The sequence below is a fragment of the Limulus polyphemus genome, unplaced genomic scaffold, assembly GCF_000517525.1.
Source record: "Limulus polyphemus unplaced genomic scaffold, Limulus_polyphemus-2.1.2 Scaffold1621, whole genome shotgun sequence".
Lineage (NCBI taxonomy): Eukaryota > Metazoa > Arthropoda > Merostomata > Xiphosura > Limulidae > Limulus > Limulus polyphemus.
Genome location: NW_013667231.1, coordinates 135,099 through 153,598, shown reverse-complemented (window position 1 = coordinate 153,598; position 18,500 = coordinate 135,099). Strand labels below are relative to the sequence as shown.

Below are 18,500 nucleotides of genomic sequence, written 5' to 3'. Positions count from 1 at the left end.
AGACATAATTGTCTTAGTTTGTCGAAACTGTTGCCAATATGCATAGAATTGCATCATCGATCAAAATAAACCTCTTTTTCGTGGACAATTTCCATATAAGTTTGATTATTTTGTTTGCGATAATTTCGAAACTTTTGGCGATAAGCCTCTGGTACTAACTCGTATGCTGTGATAATAGCTGCTTTAACCTTATCATAATTCGCACACTCTTCTAAAGAGAGAGCGACATAAGATTCTTGTGCTTTGTCATAATAATGACCACTTTTCGGTGGGCCATTCCATGATTTGGACAACCTTCTCAAAATGTTGGAAATATTTATCAACTTCATGTTTATTAAACGGTGGTACTTTAACATATCGATTAAGTTCAAAGATGTCATTCTGTCTTGGTCGATCGGTGTTGAATCTAATTTTCGTTTCTTTCAGTCTAATTTATTTTTCGGCCTCGAGACGTTTATTTTCTCTTTCAGCTTCAATACGAGCTTGTTCTTTCTCTTTCTTGGCTTCGATACGAGCTTGCTCTTTCTCCTTCTCGGCTTCTATACGAGCAATTCATTTTTGTTATCTTTTTATAGTTGTTCTAGGGAGGGTGATACAAGAAGATCTTGATAATCAGATATGATCAAATCTTGTTGGCACTGATAAATATAAATTCAATTGTGATTTAAATTTAAATTTAGATCGAATTTTGTCTCTGATTCAGATCTCGGACACGAGCCCTTAATTTATTACGTTAGGTATTAGAACAACAGAACATATTTATCTTCCTATAATTTGAAATTTTGATTTTTTTCATGACAACAAACTAGTCTGAAAAAAAACATCTTTCTGACTAAACAGCAGTTTAGGTAATGGTACTTCTTAATTGTCTTTTTATTTCAACCAACGTTTCGCCATTTTGGCTTCATCAGGGTTAGGAGTATAAGAACTTATGCTGTAGTACTACGGTGGATTTCAACTTTTCGTTATTTTATTTAAAATAATATTACAGTATTTGATTCAACGTATATTCTCGGGGTGCCCCCTCCCCCACACTAACAAATTCTGGGGTATTGGAAATATTTTGTTGTTTTTCAAACTTTGCAGTGCATTATGGAAGTATTTAGAAATTTTGGCAATAAAGTTAGAAAAAAAAATATACCTTTACTCTCCATATAATAATAAAAAACTATATTTCAGTTAACATTTCGCCATTGCGGCTTTATCAGAGCTAGTAATGAAAGAACTATTGATGTTATATTTTAAATTTAAAGGAAACATTCTAATTATTTTAAAAGCTTTGACTTATGTCGAATAAACACCAATTGTATGGAGCCCTTTTCATAATTTTTAATTAATTATATAATATAAATTCATCACCACGAACGAGTTGCAAGGTTATGTAAAATCTACAAATTTAGACAGTTTATAATGGACTACTATCTTATCGCTCTATATCTGTATTTGATTCATTAATATAAGAATAAGGTTCTTTTTTAAATGATATATTAGTTTATGACCTAAAAAACATAGGTGAAATTATGCTTTGTACAGTAAAGCTTTAGTTATCCGGCATCTTCGCATCCGGAAAGCTCTTGTGACCAGAAAGGTCAGTATTTTAGTGGTGCTGCTGTGGTTCTTTATTTACCTTCTTTTCCGCTGGCAAGCTTCAGCTGTTAGCCGCTTGTTCAGTGATTAACATTTAAGATACTGTACTTATAAATGTTTTTATATACTTTAAGGTTTTTTGCTGCCAAGCTTCAGCTGTTAGCCGCTTGTTCAGTGATTAACATTTAAGATACTGTACTTATAAATGTTTTATATACTTTAAGATTTTTTTACAACATTTATTATTGTCTAAAACTGTTATTGTTAAAGATGATGTAGAAACACTGTGGTTTAAAGCATTAACAAGGTGTCAAACGTTTCCTACAAAATAATATAAAGGAAATGCTTTCGTAAAGGATATTTTCGCCTATCGGGCACTGCTCAGGTTCGACAGATACAGGACTCCAAAGCTTTTACTCTATGTAGATGAATCGGCCCCTGTACAAAGATGAAGTCCCCTTTTAGGTTCGTTACTCACACTCTGTTTTGTATATTTATAAATCAGAGTTTGTTATATTTTCATACAAGTAATAAAAAAATTGTAAAAATTAAGTATGATGCAAGAGTGGCAATACCAAAAGGTACAGAAACAACGTAGGGATGAATACACAAGACCATACAAAAATCACTACATAACTAGCCAAATCTTTCCAAGAAAAACTTATCGACAACTAAATGTTGAATGTCTTTCATCTGCATGAGTATAAAGTCGTACAATGGCCAATTTCCATAAGCCTTTAACATTGACTCATTGACTACTCAGGTAGGGATTTTGTATGATGTTGTGTATTCATCCTTACCTTGTTTCTGTATTTTTTGCCATTGCCATCCCTACATCATCCTCATTTTTTATCATAATCTTTTGTTACTTGTTCCCCCACTTTTTTAAACAATACAAATTGAATAGGGCTATACAGTCATACAGTGGCTGATAACCATAAGCTTATAAGATTGACTCAGTACTTACTGGCTACTTATTTAGGAATTTTTTATGGTTTTATGTATTCATCCTTACCTTGTTTCTGTACTTTTTGTACATTGTCCTACCTGCATCATACTTAATTTTTACAACATCTTTTTCTTATTACTTGTTTTCCATCTTTTTTTCTTAGCAGTTTCATTGAAGTAGGTTGATAAGTGAACATTTGTTTTGTTTTTATAATTCAATGGTAATATACGTATATGTATATATATATTGTTAATATAGTATCAGTTTCTTTATTTTGGAATTACACTGGGGGCTAGTGAAGCTGGAATGTTTCCTCCAGAACGGTACAAGTACCCCCAAAGTGCTTAACTAACGAAAAGGGGATATTTACAGAACTTTCGCCTTCCAACTTCACAGCAAAGTCACTGCATGTGCATACAGTTGACTCCACCGCATGTTAGTTTCATGTCGATTAATAGGAAGGACATATACAGGTTTCAGGCCACGAAGTATGACACCACGCATACACACACACCTGCCAGGCTCGGCCCACTGAAAATTTGAAGAAACGTAGACCGCTATGTAATGTATTGTTTTGTTAATTAAGAAACTTGTGTTTTTAAAATCATACATCAATAACATGTACACAGATCTGCCAGTTGCAAAAATACATGATCTCCTTTGATACCTTGAATATTAATTTAGATTATGCTTTATTTATTTACTTATTTTTACTTAAATTATTTTGGCAGATATTATGTTTGTGAATGAAAAGTCACAAACGGTTGTTATACAAGAACAATTTGTGTTGCCATTTAGCGACAAGAAATGAAACTGTTATTTATAAAACATGGAAGTAATATATGCTTATAAATTGAACTCACTGCTAAATAGTAGCTATTGCTCTATGATGTTTATAGCCTTATTTGAGCACATAATTGCTATTATCAAGTGTTTCACTGCTTATATAACAGGATATTATTCTGTTCTTCTACCATACGTATTTTTGTGGAGAGATCAAATGTGGCAGCCATTATTTTCTCGGCCCATCAATACATGCTAAGCACTACCGTGATTAGTGATAGCCTGTTCCTAAGTGCTCTTAAAATGTTTTTCTGTCGTATTAATACCGATGCGTATAATTGGATCAAGTGCTGCTTTGTGTGCACTTGGATCTAGTGCTGCTTTGTGTGTTCTTGGATCAAGTGCTATTTTGTGTACACGTGGATCAAGTGCTACTTTCTGTATACTTGGATCAGTGCTTCTCTGTGTATACATTGATCAACTACTACATTCTGTATACTTGGATCTAGTACTGCTTTGTGTGTTCTTGGATCAAGTGCTGTTTTATGTATACTTGCAACAAGTACTGCTTTATGTGTGCTCGAATTATGTTCTGTTTTATTTATGAGCTATTGCAACCAGTTACTTTTCTTACAACCATCTCTTATGCATATAAGGTTTTAAGTCTTACATTCCCGCAGTGTCTTTCACAACTTACAGATCGTATTAGTTCTGTTTTGTCTTTAAACTAGTAAACATTATAGTCTGCTTTTGATGTTCGTTTTTGTAATGGAAATATGAACCATAAATTTATAAAGGTTTCGTGTGTAGTGAGTGTGAAAATGTCTTATCAGAAATGGTTTAAAACAATTATTTTCGTATTGTGAAAGTTATGATAACCAGATTTCGTGATAAAACCACTGTTTTTCTCTTTGCTAAAATTCCAAATAAAATGACTAAAGTGTCATTGAAGAAAAATTATACGAGAAGCAGTATTAAACACTATTTCCTGAGATTTGATAGTACATTTGACCTAAAAACAAAAATCAGGAAACCTATCTGTTTCTACTTTTAATAAATACAAATAATTTTTATTGTAACTCATTTAGTATATACTCTAGTGTGACAGATGTAATCATATAATTATCTGTGTGTTCGAAGGATCAGAAGCTCATAGTCACAGTTGTAACATCGATATTAATGCACTTGAATACGTTGGAAAAGGATAAATCGCTAGAATACTGGTCAAAACTAGTTGTTATAACTTAAAGGTATTTCCTTTTTTTATAATTCTAATGGATAAATTAATGCAAGGAAGGTAAAAATATATTACCAAAAAAATGATATTTTTGTTCAACACGAGTTTATATATCTCTATTTATCTCTATATTTTAACGTATATTCTAAATCTATCTTTATCCATTTTGTAGAGTCTCTAGGTAAATCTAGTATAAGTTTTATTTTTATTTAATAATTAATTCTAACGAATAACTATTAAGCTATATAAAACCAATAAAATAAAAATTATGAAAGACTATGCAAATTGTGGGCATTATCATTAGTACATCACGTACATGTATTTATAAATATCCCCCCCTCCACACACACACATACAAGTACAGTATAACGTTTCAGAACTCTTTTAACTTGTTTAATTAGTAAATAAATATAAGGCATGGCATGTCTGTAAAAAATCATGACTATTCATAAGTACATCTTCCATTCAAGAAAACGATTATAACAAGCTGTTTGTAATGTTTCGCTTTTCCCAAGAATTAGCTGAAAAAAGCACTGATAAAATTAGAACAAATTAAGATAGTTCTTAACCTTCAACAAATACAATCAAAATAATGAATAAAAACATCTATATAATACAAACGTGCGAAATGGATTTACCATATTTCATGAGATATAAATTTTCTGTCAAATGAAATGTCTACTGAGAAGACGACAGTTTGACAGAATTAACTATATTAAATACGATTAAGTAAAAGTAGAATATATATATATTCAAAATAAATCTTATATATATAAATTGCAAGTATAAATTTAATTTTTCCAAGGGTACTCCAAAGTTTCCGTAACAAAACACTTTTTACAAACCTGCATAAGAATGGCAAAATTTCCAGCATTTTTTTTTACTTTAGTTTATATATGTGTATATACACACACAAGCAAAAGTACCCGTCCACAGTGACAGGAAAAGTTTAAGTTAATCTATCAATTTAAATTATTTTATGGACTTTAAAAAGGTTAATTGTGTTGTACTCAGAGCCAAAGCTCTAAGCTATTTATACCACCCACCGCGAAAAGTAATTGTTAAGCATTTAAGTCATGCTAAGAGCCGTTCAACAATAACATACGGTAAATCTACATTTTTTAGTTTTAAGTTACGTCACATTTTGAAATGTGAATGATACTGTGATTATTTCCTAACAGGTTAGTGTAGAATATCCTGTTTGCGAAATAAAATTTGGCAACAAAATTATTCATGCCTGTTCTCCCGTCATTTCAAAAGTGAATGTTGAGCTTTGCCTGCGTGCGCAGCTTTTCAAACGGGAAACAGATGAACGCTCGGAAAGACACCAGGGTTCACAATATATATATATCTGAGATATGTGTATATTGTAAACGCCCTCTAAGCAGTAAACAACATAAAATTTAATGTGGTTTTAAAATTATTAAAAACTTTTATAAAATAATATCTTATTTTTTTCTCTACAATTCCAAGATGGGAGTATTTCAAAAAAAGGTTCTTGTGAAATATGAATTTTTTTCATAATACATCTGTGAATGTTTTTGTCAACAGGCAAGGGGTAATTATTTGCATTTTAATATGATATCTGTGTAAATTAATTTTTAAACGTAGGTTTTCTGTTTCTCCACGATATAGTTGTTTAGAACGAAAAACAAGATAATGTATAAATCATATTACATGAATCACAAGTGATTCTAGAGTTCATGAAAAATAATTTCTCCCCAGTAACGCGTAACTAAACTACTCTTTCCAGTAAGGCTTGTAAATGTTATATAATACAGATCTAACTAAACTACTCTTTCCAGTAAGGCTTGTAAATGTTGTATAATACAAACCTAACTAAACTACTCTTTCCAGCAAGACTTGTAAATGTTATATAATACAAACCTAACTAAACTACTCTTTCCAGTAAGGTTTGTAAATGTTATATAATACAAACCTAACTAAACTACTCTTTCCAGTAAGGCTTGTAAATGTTATATAATACAGACCCAACTAAACTACTCTTTCCAGTAAGGCTTGTAAATGTTATATAATACAGACCCAACTAAACTACTCTTTCCAGTAAGGCTTGTAAATGTTATATAATACAGACCCAACTAAACTACTCTTTCCAGTAAGGCTTGTAAATGTTATATAATACAGACCCTACTAAACTACTCTTTCCAGTAAAGCTTGTACATGTTATATAATACAGACCCAACTAAACTACTCTTTCCAGTACGGCTTGGAAATGTTATATACTACAGACCTAACTAAACTACTCTTGACCAACAGCGGGTCCACGAGCACGGGGAACTTCTGTTTTCTCTCTGCTACAACCCCGACAGTGCTGTACTGACCATCGAGGTTCTGAAGATCAGGAACATCCCTACAGGAGATAAGGATAAAGGGACAGGTAGGAGAGTATAACAATAGCTTTCTTATTTTGATATTTTATCTGCAGAAATACCATATACCCAATTATGTTTGAAAAATAAAAGGTAGACACGGTAATGTCTACCGTTCTGAAGATCAGGAACATCCCTACAGGAGATAAGGATAAAGGGACAGGTAGGAGAGTATAACAATAGCTTTCTTATTTTGATATTTTATCTGCAGAAATACCATATACCCAATTATGTTTGAAAAATAAAAGGTAGACACGGTAATGTGGCTGTTGGATTACATATTTTACATATTCTTGCGATATATATAAGAAAATATCTTCAAGAACAATATTATCCAATTTCTGTGCGCTAACTATATAAGTTAAGATTATTTAGAAAACTACTAGGCATTCATAAGTTGACCTATAATGTTTATATAAGGCGAGTTTTCTAAATATGCTATTTGATAATTTAACGCAGAAGAGATTATTTCAAAAACTTCTCTTTCCCACTTAGAAAGTCATTTGATTAAGGCTTCAGCTGTCTCAAAGAAAACCGTTTTGAAAAATTTAATAACTGATAACGTGTGGTCTACGTAATGCTTATAATAATATATTACCGTTTATTGCCTATATGTATGGTGTTTGAGATGTCCGAAATTCCCCAGTCTGGCGACGTTGAAAGAAATAACATTATCCCACTTACCTACTGACGTGTTTATAAGAATAAATTAGCAGTATTAATATTATTATTATTCATATACCATTTAAACACAGGTTACTCGTGGTGAGCAGACGACAACACAAACACGATATACATAAACTATAGTTCACCATTACAAGAAGTGTCGTCTTATTATTTCATTTCCTTTTGTAAAGAGCGGAATTTCCCTAAACCAACGTAACTCAGGGACGGTTGGAAAATCCAAAAATAGATTAGACCTCTCGTTTCATAGTTTAGGTGATGAGAAAATAAAATTAGATTACTATTTATGACCAATAGTTGAAAGTCAAAATATTAACTGTAACATTATTACAACAGAAGAGATATGTTAGAACGTTGCCATGCTTCGTAAACCTTCTACAAGTTTTATAAGCTAATATAAGTTGACGTTCCTATCGTTGATATGCATAACTAAAAGATTATATGTTTATCTTAAAGTATTTATCGTATGGATGTTATAGAATTTCTGTGTTCGGGAGCGTAATAATTACTCCGAGTCTTTTTTCACAGTTGTCTACGTTAAAATCTCTCTGTACTTAAAGAAGAAACTTGTTCGAACAAAGAAGACAACACCGAAAAAGAAGATCCCAGAAGTAGAATTTTCAGATAGTTTCAACATCCAACTTCCTCAGTCGGCGCTGAGTGACGTCGATCTAGTGGTGTCTTTATGTGATAAGGCTGCATTTGGAGGAAAACACTTGATTGGTCGAACTCAGGTGGGCGCCAACTGTTTAACTGAACAAGGGATGCAACATTGGCAGGACATGCTGAGTAGTCCAAAAAGCACTTCGGCCCAGTGGCATACGTTACTTCGTTATTAACACTTTGCAACGATCTAGAAGTAGGCATAACTGCAACAAAGTGATGTCTGACACATAAGATTATGATTAACTTTACTTTAGTTCTGGTATCTATAATTCTTATACTTAGAAGTAGAAGTAGGCTTAACTGCAACAAAGTGATGTCTGACACATAAGGTTGTCACTAATTTTTCTTTAGTTCTGGTATCTATAATTCTTATGCCTAGGACTAGCATCAAATAGTTCTTAAATGTTAAAGAAAATGTTCATTCTTTTTTTTTAATCTTAAATTTAAGCAATTTGATGTTTACTCTTAACGTTGTAAGTAGTGATGTAAACAAGAAACAAGTTGTTTATAAAAACATCCATAAAGACATTTGTTTGTTTGTTTTTGAATTTCGCGCAAAGCTACACGATGGCTATCTGCCCCTAATTTAGCAGTGAAAGACTAGAGGGAAGGCAGCTAGTCATCCGTCAACTCTTGGGCTACTATTTTACCAACGAATAGTGGGATTTACTGCAACATTATAACGCTCCCACGGCTGAAAGGGCGAGCATGTTTGGTGAGACGGGGATTCGAACCAGCGACCCTCAGATTGCGAATCAAGCGCCTTAACCACCTGGCCATACTGGGCGGAAATATTTGTCAAGCATAATTATGTCAGTTTATTTGTTGTTTAAAGAATGTTATGTATGGTACAGAAAAGAAATACTACTTTAAGAGAACTGAAATTAAAGGATTTTCTTGATTCATTCAAGTTATATACTTTTTCAAATCATTAAATTAATTTGGCTATTTAGCAGCGTGAGTTTTCTGTAAGTCATTAAAACTTTATTTTCTATAAGTTGCTAAATTAAAAATGGATACTTTCTATAAATCAAAATAATAAAAAAAAATGTTTCATTTCTAAAAGTAGATAAAATAAAAACAGGCATTTTCATAAATCTTTAAACTTACTAATGTTCATTTATTCACAAATCGTTAAATGAAAAATATGAATTTTCTTTAAAATCGTGATACCGATATTGTTAATTCCCTATAAATCATTCAGTTTGCAATGAGCATTTTTTCCCCAAATGATCAAACCAATAATTTTTATAAACTATAAACCATAATTTAATGTAGATGTGGTACAAGTCATGTAAACAATCGTCACTTTCTACAAGTCGTTAAAATAACATTGTGAACTTTTTACAAATCATTAACGCAAAATTTTATTTTTCTAAAAGGTTTTAAACTAATAATGTACATTTATTATAAATCATTGAATTTAGTAATATATATATTAAAATGCGAATTTTCTACAACTTATGAAAATAATTGCGAGTTTTTTAAGGCGTTAAACTATTAATATACATTTTCAACAAATGATCAAACGACTAATATGATGTGAACGTTTTTTACAGGCTGGAGAAGCATGATTACAATTATACTTGCCATAAGACATTATTTTAAGGCGTTAAACTATTAATGTACATTTTCAACAAATGATCAAACGACTAATATGATGTGAACGTTTTTTTACAGGCTGGAGAAGCATGATTACAATTATACTCGCCATAAGACATTATTTTAAGGCGTTAAACTATTAATGTACATTTTCAACAAATGATCAAACGACTAATATGATGTGAACGCTGTGCTACTGGGGGCTACTTTACATTACTTTTTATTATTACGCGAGATGACATGTAGTTCCCCAGTTTTTAATAATATTAAGCAATTTTCAAAATACACATTGGAGAAAAAAAACCCAGCTTGAACCACATGTAAGAGAAACCAATGATTGTATAGAATTGCATATACTTTATTTCTTGAATATTATTTTATACTTTATATGGTTGTTGTTGTTTGAAGTTAAGCACAAAGCTACACAATAGGCTATCTGTGCTCTGCCCACCACGGGTATTGAAATCTGGTTTCTAGCGTTGTAAGTCCGCAGACATACCGCTGTGCCACTGGGTGGCATACACTATATGGAGTAAAAATGTATAAAACATCCAATATACTATATATATGTGTATAACAATAAACCTATAAACGACATCCCTGAGCACTGTAGTTTACGAGTTGATAATATGAATACTTTAAGGTAATTTCAAGCTATTTGTTGGAAATCAAGGTGTCGTTGAGAGAGTTTATTCTGTTTTTAAAATTATTTCACCTTTCAAAATATCAGGAATTGAGAACTATAATTTCTTTTATCCATTCTACAAAGTTTACTACTTTGGAATAAATCCCATATTTTCCCATTTTTCCACACCCCTCTCCGAAGCTAGTGATACCGTGGATTTCCCATTTTTCATTTACTTTGTACAGCAAGGGGCCGCCACTATCGCCAGCGCACGAGTCTATCTGGCCTCTCTTGTAGCCTGCACAGAGCATGTTATCGCTTATGTAATAGTCCTGATACACCTGTCGACAGTCTTGTACATCTACTATTGGTACCTGTGCTTCATGTAGAACATCCGTTCCAAATATGGCGGCCTTTCGTTGTTTACCCCAGCCTAAAATAGTAGCCAGTGTCTGCACGTGAAGTTCGTTTTCCGGACTAGGCAAACACGCAGCCTGGACGTAGGTGTTCATCGTTAAAGGCTGCCGAAGCCTCAGCAGAGCTACATCATTATTTACTGTTTCTACATCATAGTTCGGGTGCACGAAAGATTCAGAAACTCGGACTTCTTGTTCTGAAACCTCGGTGTTCAGCAAATCATGTTCTCCTGCTCTTACGTACAAACGTCTTCTAACACAGTGAGCTGCAGTTAATACCCATTGAGGTGCAATCAGCGTTCCTCCGCAGAAAGGCTCCATGAACCGATTCAACACTGCCACCTGGTGATAAATAAATGAACATCTTTGCACGTGACTACATTTTAGAGAAAATACTTAATGTGCATTGTTTTATAAGCGAATATATTTTACTTATTGTATTTGTTTGGAGTGTATAATTTTTAATGCTATACACACACTCAATATGGATGTTGTACAAAGTTATTACACATACACCTAAGCTGACGATACATAAGTTCATACAGATTTATTTAATTAAAGATTTACGTAGAAAACTGATAAACAGTAGTTTTTTTTTGGTTTAGAATACGACTTTTATTAATCATGACAATTTTGCATTATTTAACAATTTTAAAATATTTTTTCTACTTCTACAAACGTAAGCAAGTGCTTTAATCAGCCAGCAGTTCGGAAGAATGCGGTTAAAATACAGTGTTCTGACGTCTTGATATAATTTTGCCATCATCAGATCTGTTGGTATTGTAAGTAACCTCATCCCATGTGCCCCTGAGCATATACTTAAAAAACAACAACGGGAAAAAGGTGATTTAAATTTGGATTTTTTGGAATCTTTTTTTTTTTTTGCATAAAATTTAATATTATACTTGCCCGTTAAGCATCCACATCTTGTTGAGTTATAAATAAAACAATTCATGCCAATATCCGTGCATTGACTTAATGTCTTAAAGACCAAAAACAAGTTTGTAGCGTTTACTGACAAACTTTTGAAAAATACGCACATTTTTGTCTCGAGTTTTAGAGCTAATCTTACTATAATGGACGTAGGGTGAATATGTGTATCTATCCATGTATGTGACAGAAATAATAAATTTATTGAATGGCACCACAAACAAAGGTCCATAAATAAAATTCACACTTTGGATATTAAAGATTCAGACAATTAGAAAAATAACTATGGCATGTGCAACAACCATTTCTTTACCACATAACACAATTTTAAATCAAAGTACTCTCATCACAACAGTGACTTTCACTAAGATTGTACGTTTGATTATATCTCTATTGATTTAATTTGTAAGTATAGTACTAAAAAATGGATTTATCAAAAAACTGTTATTTCTTTTCAATAAAGGAGACCACTTAATATATAAAAACATTACAATTTATATCAGCACAATCCGAACACTTTTCCGTGCAGTACTTCCCACTAAAATCCTTTTTTAGAAGATGCTAACTTTTCTAAATTTTTTTAGTGAGGTATGAACACTACGATTAGTAATTGTGAACATAAAAAGCCGCCCGTTGGGCAGCATTTCTACTTCTACTAATAATAATAGAAGATATTACTATACTTCAGAATGACATTGATTTAAGTAGACTTTGAAATTAGCTTCTGTATTTTGGGAATAAAGAAAAAATAAATTTTGGGTATTTTAAATCTTAACAGCACTTTATGCTTACATGGGTAAATGATCCGGTCAGAAAATCCTATCGTATAGGTATGACTGACCCCGTTTTCGAGCTATTGACCAGAGGGGAGGCAGCCAATCAGAAGCATCTGCTGCCGCAAGTATTCCGGCTTTGAACCTATTGAAAAACTTACTGTTACTCTTATAACACACCACATCTGAAAATGCAGAGGGTGTTTAAGGGCATTGTAGCTCGAACCATGGACCTTCTGGGCGCATCCCACTGGACCACGCTAGACTCAGAACTTTAAGAAAAATGGCCGTTTAGCAATTGCGTTTTCTTTGAGAGATTCATTGAAATAGGCCTAACAATGACAAAGAAGTCATGGATTACGTTTCCTAAACACCCGAGTTTACTCTATCCAGTGAATTTAAGACGTCTTCTAGGTTTCAGTATTTATAAATTTAAAGTAAACTGAAGTTAACCACATAGAAGTTTTGTTCTGTTATTTTTAATGTACAAAAATTCATTCTGGGTTGATACGAAAACTTTTTTTTGGTACAACGAATGAACACTTAAAACTATTACTTTAGAGAAAAAGGATTAAGACCTTTGCGTAGTAATCTCTATATAAATGATTATTTTATTATTTATCATCGACAACTAGGACCATTTCACACGTGACTTACCTGCCAAGGCCAGCGGCCTTTCTGAGCCTCGTGCCCGCCTACAATGCGCAGATCTGGAGAAGATGTTACTGGCTTTCCGCATTCCTTATTGTCTAATGTAAAATTCTCTTTTCTGTTTTGAATCTCTAAGAACGCAAAAAGTAGAAATTTTTCTATAAGTTTAAACACTACAAAATTTATGTCACTTAACATCTAACGTCAAAGTTAACTTCTATTTTAATAGGATCAAGTTAGGTGTCCCAATTGTTATGGTGTGTAAGCCGTTTACAATCCGGAGAAGAATGATTACAATTATATTTGACATAAGATATTAGTATTAGGCCTATTACATATCTAAACACTACATTCTTAATCTAGTCTCTTTGGGATTTTCAAATCTCAGAAGAGTGTATAATAATAGTATTCCAAGCACATTATGTTTGCCATATCCATCTGGATTGAGCGAAACGTGTCGTCGGCAATGGATATAACAAATATAGTGTTCTTGGGATGCTATCATTATACACTCTTCTAATTTTTGAAAATCCCTAAGAGACTAGATTAAGAATGTAGTGTTTAAAAATGTGATGGGCCTAATACTAATATCTTATGACAAGTCTAATTGTAATCATTTTTCTCCAGATTGTAAACGACGAACACACCATAGCAATTGTTGTTGTAGCAAATGGCGTATATAAATATTGTTTCAACCATTACTGTGTTTGTTCTATCCCAGCCGGTCTGAAGAGCTCTGGATTGAGCAAAACGCGTCTTGGGCAATGGATATAACAAGTACAATGTTGTTGGAATACTATTATTATATATTTGTCTAGTTCTTAAAAATACTAAGGGACGAGAGTAAAGGTGCAGGTTTTCAAAATGTAACAGGCCTAATACTAATGTCTTAGGTGTTCCTATCACTACGAATGATGATATTTCGAACTGAAATTAGAGTAATATTTGTGCACTTCCAATGATCTGCCTACAGAATTTGTCAAATTGTTATTTGCTTGTATTTAGCGCAAAGCTACACATCTGCCTACCAGCGCTCTGTCCATCGCGGGGAATCAAACCATTGGCTCACCGGGGTACAACTTATTAAATTAGAAAAATGCATTAAGATAATAGTTCGTTTTAAACACTTAATGTTTTAAATGTTCATTATACGTTACTTAAGATTTGCTGTTCATTATACGTTACTTAAGATTTGCTGTTCATTATACGTTACTTAAGATTTGCTGATGGAAAAACAAAACAAATGTGATTAGACAACCATCAGAAACTACTGAAACATAATGCTGAAATTAAGCTGGAATAAAAAAGTTTTAGTTGAGTTTGACTCCCTTTTCTAAACCTAATTATACATTTATCTTTATTAGTAAAACGTAGTTTTTGAACCCAAGACAATCAATTTTAATATACTTAGCGTTTTGAGCTAATGAAATTCACCTATTTTTTCTTCTTTGGTTTCTTTCTGTTTGTCACGTCTCTCTTTCCTGTGGTAGAATTTGTCACAGAGGGATCCTTTAACATAGCACAATACATCTTCGTAGATTAGACTGGTTCCGCACACTACCGGCAGTTCGCAGGCGCGGAAGCGACGAGTCTTGCAGGATCGTGTGCAAGGAGACCATTCCGACCAATCAGAGTACACAAAACTTTGAAGATGATAAAGAACATGAAACTGGGTTGCTCCTTTTTCAGTTTGCAGATAAACTTTTTCCGAATCTACGTTTACCGCCGGATTCTTCCTGCTTCGTTGTCCTGCACAAGGTTTTATTTCTTTCAACATACGAGCTTCACAGTGGAGAGGAGAGATGCACAAGCGCATGCGTTGCTGCTTACATTTTCTGGAGCAACGTGACCAAGCAGACCAATGGCTATATATGTCATCGTACGATGGCGTTGATGTCAGCCCATTTTTATCAGCTATTCCGGATATCTCGCTGTTCTTCAGCTAAAACATACGAATAAAATATGCTCTAAATAATACTGTACTGCTTCTTTTTTTATGTACTCCAAACTAAGTGAAATAATTAGCGAGTGATTTTTGGAAGAAGTTACTTGTTACAGATTTATTATAGCGATTAGGAAAACCAACTTTATCTATCATGTTATTTTACAAGCAGATTTATTACATAATTACATTAACATTTTCTTTCATCGTCCAACTTACCTCAAATTGTGTTTATTGTGATATGACACTTGAACAAATGCTAGTTTATTTGTTTCAAATTTTAGCGCAAAACAACACAAGATATTGTTTGAACCATGCCTGTTTGTATGTAAAAGTTACCCACCTTAATTGTGTGTTTTAGAATTTTCGAGCAAAACTACGTAAGGGATATCTGCGCATATCTGTCCCTAATTTCTAACTTATAGACTAGAGGGAAAGCAGCTGGTCAACAGCCCTCACTCCTAACGCTTGTTTGAGTGGGGTTTGATTATCATTTATAGTACAACCACGGCACCAAATTACGGAACGCGTTTTTGCGGCAACGGATCGTGTCCCATGAATCCCTGTATTCACAGTCCGGGTGCGTTAACTTCATGGCCACACCTAGCTCTTACACTGGTGCACTCGAGTAGTCACACTTGTATTAACTGTGTACTAGAAGCATGCTATCTAACAGAACATTCGAAATACTGATAAATATTCGGACACGTATTTTTTGCCAATTAAATTTTGTTGTTGATTTTTAAAAATTTTTAGTGTAACTTTTTTTCATATCAAGTAGTAAGACTGAAAAAAACACGAGTAGGTGGTAGCACATGAAAATTTGTGTAGCGGAACAACCAAAACCTTCTTTTTTCTTTCATCCTCTCATAACTATCCTATGTAACTGTTCCGTCTCCCAATGTGACTGTGGTAAGTTTACAGACTTACAACGCTAAAATCCGGTGGCTACAACGCATAGTCCAATGTGGCTTTGCTCTAAAACAAACAAACAAATAACTGTTCCAGCTGAACTAGTTACAAATGAAACTGTCTTTACAAAGTTACATCATATTATTCTCACCATACCCCAACTTACAACGCGATGAGGCAGAGGACTGGTCAGGAGGTGGGAAAGGGAGGCGTTGAGTGCATGTGCTCTCAGTTGACACCTGCGGAATTGACGACAGTGGCCATGTAGTTCCTCATTGACGAACACAATTGATGTAGAAAATCTATAGTGCTAGTAACATAAGCTGTATTAATTGGCCTGGAAAAGCAGCGAGAGAGAGAGAGAGTGTGCTCTTCAATAAAGCGACACCTTTAATACTCCGGCGTATTATCCGTTACATACGTGAAACTTGAATCAGTGGGTACTATGTAATTTCCCGGAAAGGGAACCAAAGGCTGTCTGGAGGGGTCACCATTTTTTTTAAACGTGGCAGTAATTTAGTTTTAAAGGAAAACAATAGCTTTCCTCAACTGGGATGTTCAAGGATATTGATATCCCACTTCGCCACGCTCGTGAGATATTACATTCGATGACAGTGATCCATCATTTAAGGTGAGCTTTAAAAATGACCTTATTAAAATGGAGTTTGTAGATTTTAAAAAAATATTGGGAATTGTTTGGTGTAGGGATGGAGTTGAAGAAGTGAAGACAAAGAGAAAGGGGTCACCTGTTTTAACCACTCGCACCACTATAAAGTAGTGTGCTGTCTGACAGTCAGTCAGCAGACACTTAAATGACGTCACATAAGGGACGCTTAACGTTGTAATTTGTACTATCGTGCCGTCAGTAAAACGTGCGCATGCCATGAATCACGAGAAGAACTGTGCACTCTGTAGGATACAACACAGCATGACATATTAACTTCAAAAGAAAGAATTAAAAATATTTGTTACTCTTAATTTTGGATTTGTTTACTCTTGAAACAGAACACTTTCGGAGACCTAGCGGAAGTACATCTAGTTTTATCGATGATATAAATCGAAATAAAATATTTTTAGTTTATAATGCGAGAAATATTAAATTAGGTTTAATGGATTTAGGCCACGTATTCGATATTTTGTTTGTTTATTGTTAAGTACAAATCTACACAATATGCTATCTGGGCTTTGCCCACCACATGTATCGAAACCCGGTTTTTAATGTTATAAGCCTTCAGACTTTCCGCTGGGGGGGGGTCGTACTTGTTATACCAAGTTATTAACGAACGTTTGTAATAGGTACTAATTATAGTAGTATTTCTGACATGAATAACATTGTTCAAACTTTTGTTTTTAGTAGAGCATAGGTACGAACTTACACTGAACATGGCACAGGCCAAGTCCGAATGTTTTGTGTATCGCTGTTTAAATGTAAGGCATTGAAATCAGAACAATAATCGCATAGATAATGTCAAATCAACAAGTCCCTCGTTGAATGACAACGACGAAATTTAATGGAACCAACATCCTACAGATCTATAGGCCAGAAGTTGTACGATTAAAACCCTGAAACTGATAAACTGACACACATGATTTAATTCTTAGTCTACTGTTCACCTTCATACATAAATAAATAGATAAAAGGCTAAACAGCACTGAAAAAATAAAAAGGAAACAGCGTTTTTAGTAAACGTCAAAAGTCACGAAAATGTCAACCATTGAATTGGAAAGATCAATCTATTAATATTTTTGTTTCTTTGGTAGTTTTTATGCACGTGTAGCAGCTTTACGTACGAGTAACACTGACCGCCCCTGTTCTTAATATATCATGTTATATTTATTGGTTTATTTAGAGCAAAAGCCCACGTAACTTACAAATGTTGCAAGATAAGAAACAAGAGGTTTTGAATAACTTCATATTCTAATACAGAGGTGTTGAATATATAGTGGATATTAGATAATATTGAAAAAGGTAAGTTATTTTACCTGTAGTCGGCTGTGTTGTCTGAGACGTCTCTGCTTTGAAGGCCGTGCGTCTGTAATCACAAACAAAACTAGAAGACATGCGGCTGTCATGATTCTGATAAACAACATGGCTCTTTGCTTGTTTGGTGTTCACTATTAAAGAGTTACATGTGCCGGATTAGACCAAGCGCAGTTCAGGCTGTTTCAGGGGAAAAAAATAAAATTCTCTCACTGCTCTTCTCAAACTCATAGATTCAGATAAGAAACGCTCAGGTGCTCGCTCAGTTTTTATCCTGTCGTCCGTACAGTAGCTTGTGAATTGTGTCAGGTTTGGGAAACAACGACAGGTGGAGCGTGTCACCAGGACAGCTTAACCACGTGTGATGGTGAC

The 18,500-nt window shown here is 33.7% G+C and overlaps 2 protein-coding genes across 2 annotated transcripts in view; one reads left to right on the top strand and one right to left on the bottom strand.

Moving 5' to 3' along the window:
- LOC106464335 (synaptotagmin-2-like) overlaps positions 1-8,469 on the top strand; it is a 12,359-nt gene extending 3,890 nt beyond the window's left edge. Inside the window, exon 2 of the mRNA XM_013924464.1 lies at positions 8,110-8,469. Within this exon, the coding sequence (XP_013779918.1) occupies positions 8,110-8,469 (360 nt within the window). The remainder of the gene's footprint in view (positions 1-8,109) is intronic.
- Positions 8,470-10,624: 2,155 nt separating this feature from the next.
- On the bottom strand, positions 10,625-18,220 carry LOC106464334 (chymotrypsinogen B-like). The gene is made up of 4 exons (XM_013924463.1): positions 18,131-18,220; positions 14,728-15,235; positions 13,300-13,424; positions 10,625-11,281 (listed from the first exon to the last, which is right to left on the bottom strand). Exons 1-4 carry the CDS (start codon positions 18,218-18,220, stop codon positions 10,625-10,627), a joined length of 1,380 nt encoding a protein of 459 aa, XP_013779917.1.
- Between the last annotated feature and the right edge of the window lie 280 nt (positions 18,221-18,500).

What these genes read in the sequence shown, in the direction of transcription:
- LOC106464334 (XM_013924463.1), bottom strand. Translation starts at nt 18,220, where the DNA reads ATGACAGCCGCATGTCTTCTAGTTTTGTTTGTGATTACAGACGCACGG. An exon ending in GACAACACAGCCGACTACAG is followed by an intron (nt 15,236 to 18,130) that starts GTAAAATAACTT and finishes CGTATGTTTTAG; the next exon opens with CTGAAGAACAGCGAGATATC. An exon ending in AAGGCCGCTGGCCTTGGCAG is followed by an intron (nt 11,282 to 13,299) that starts GTAAGTCACGTG and finishes ATTTATCACCAG; the next exon opens with GTGGCAGTGTTGAATCGGTT.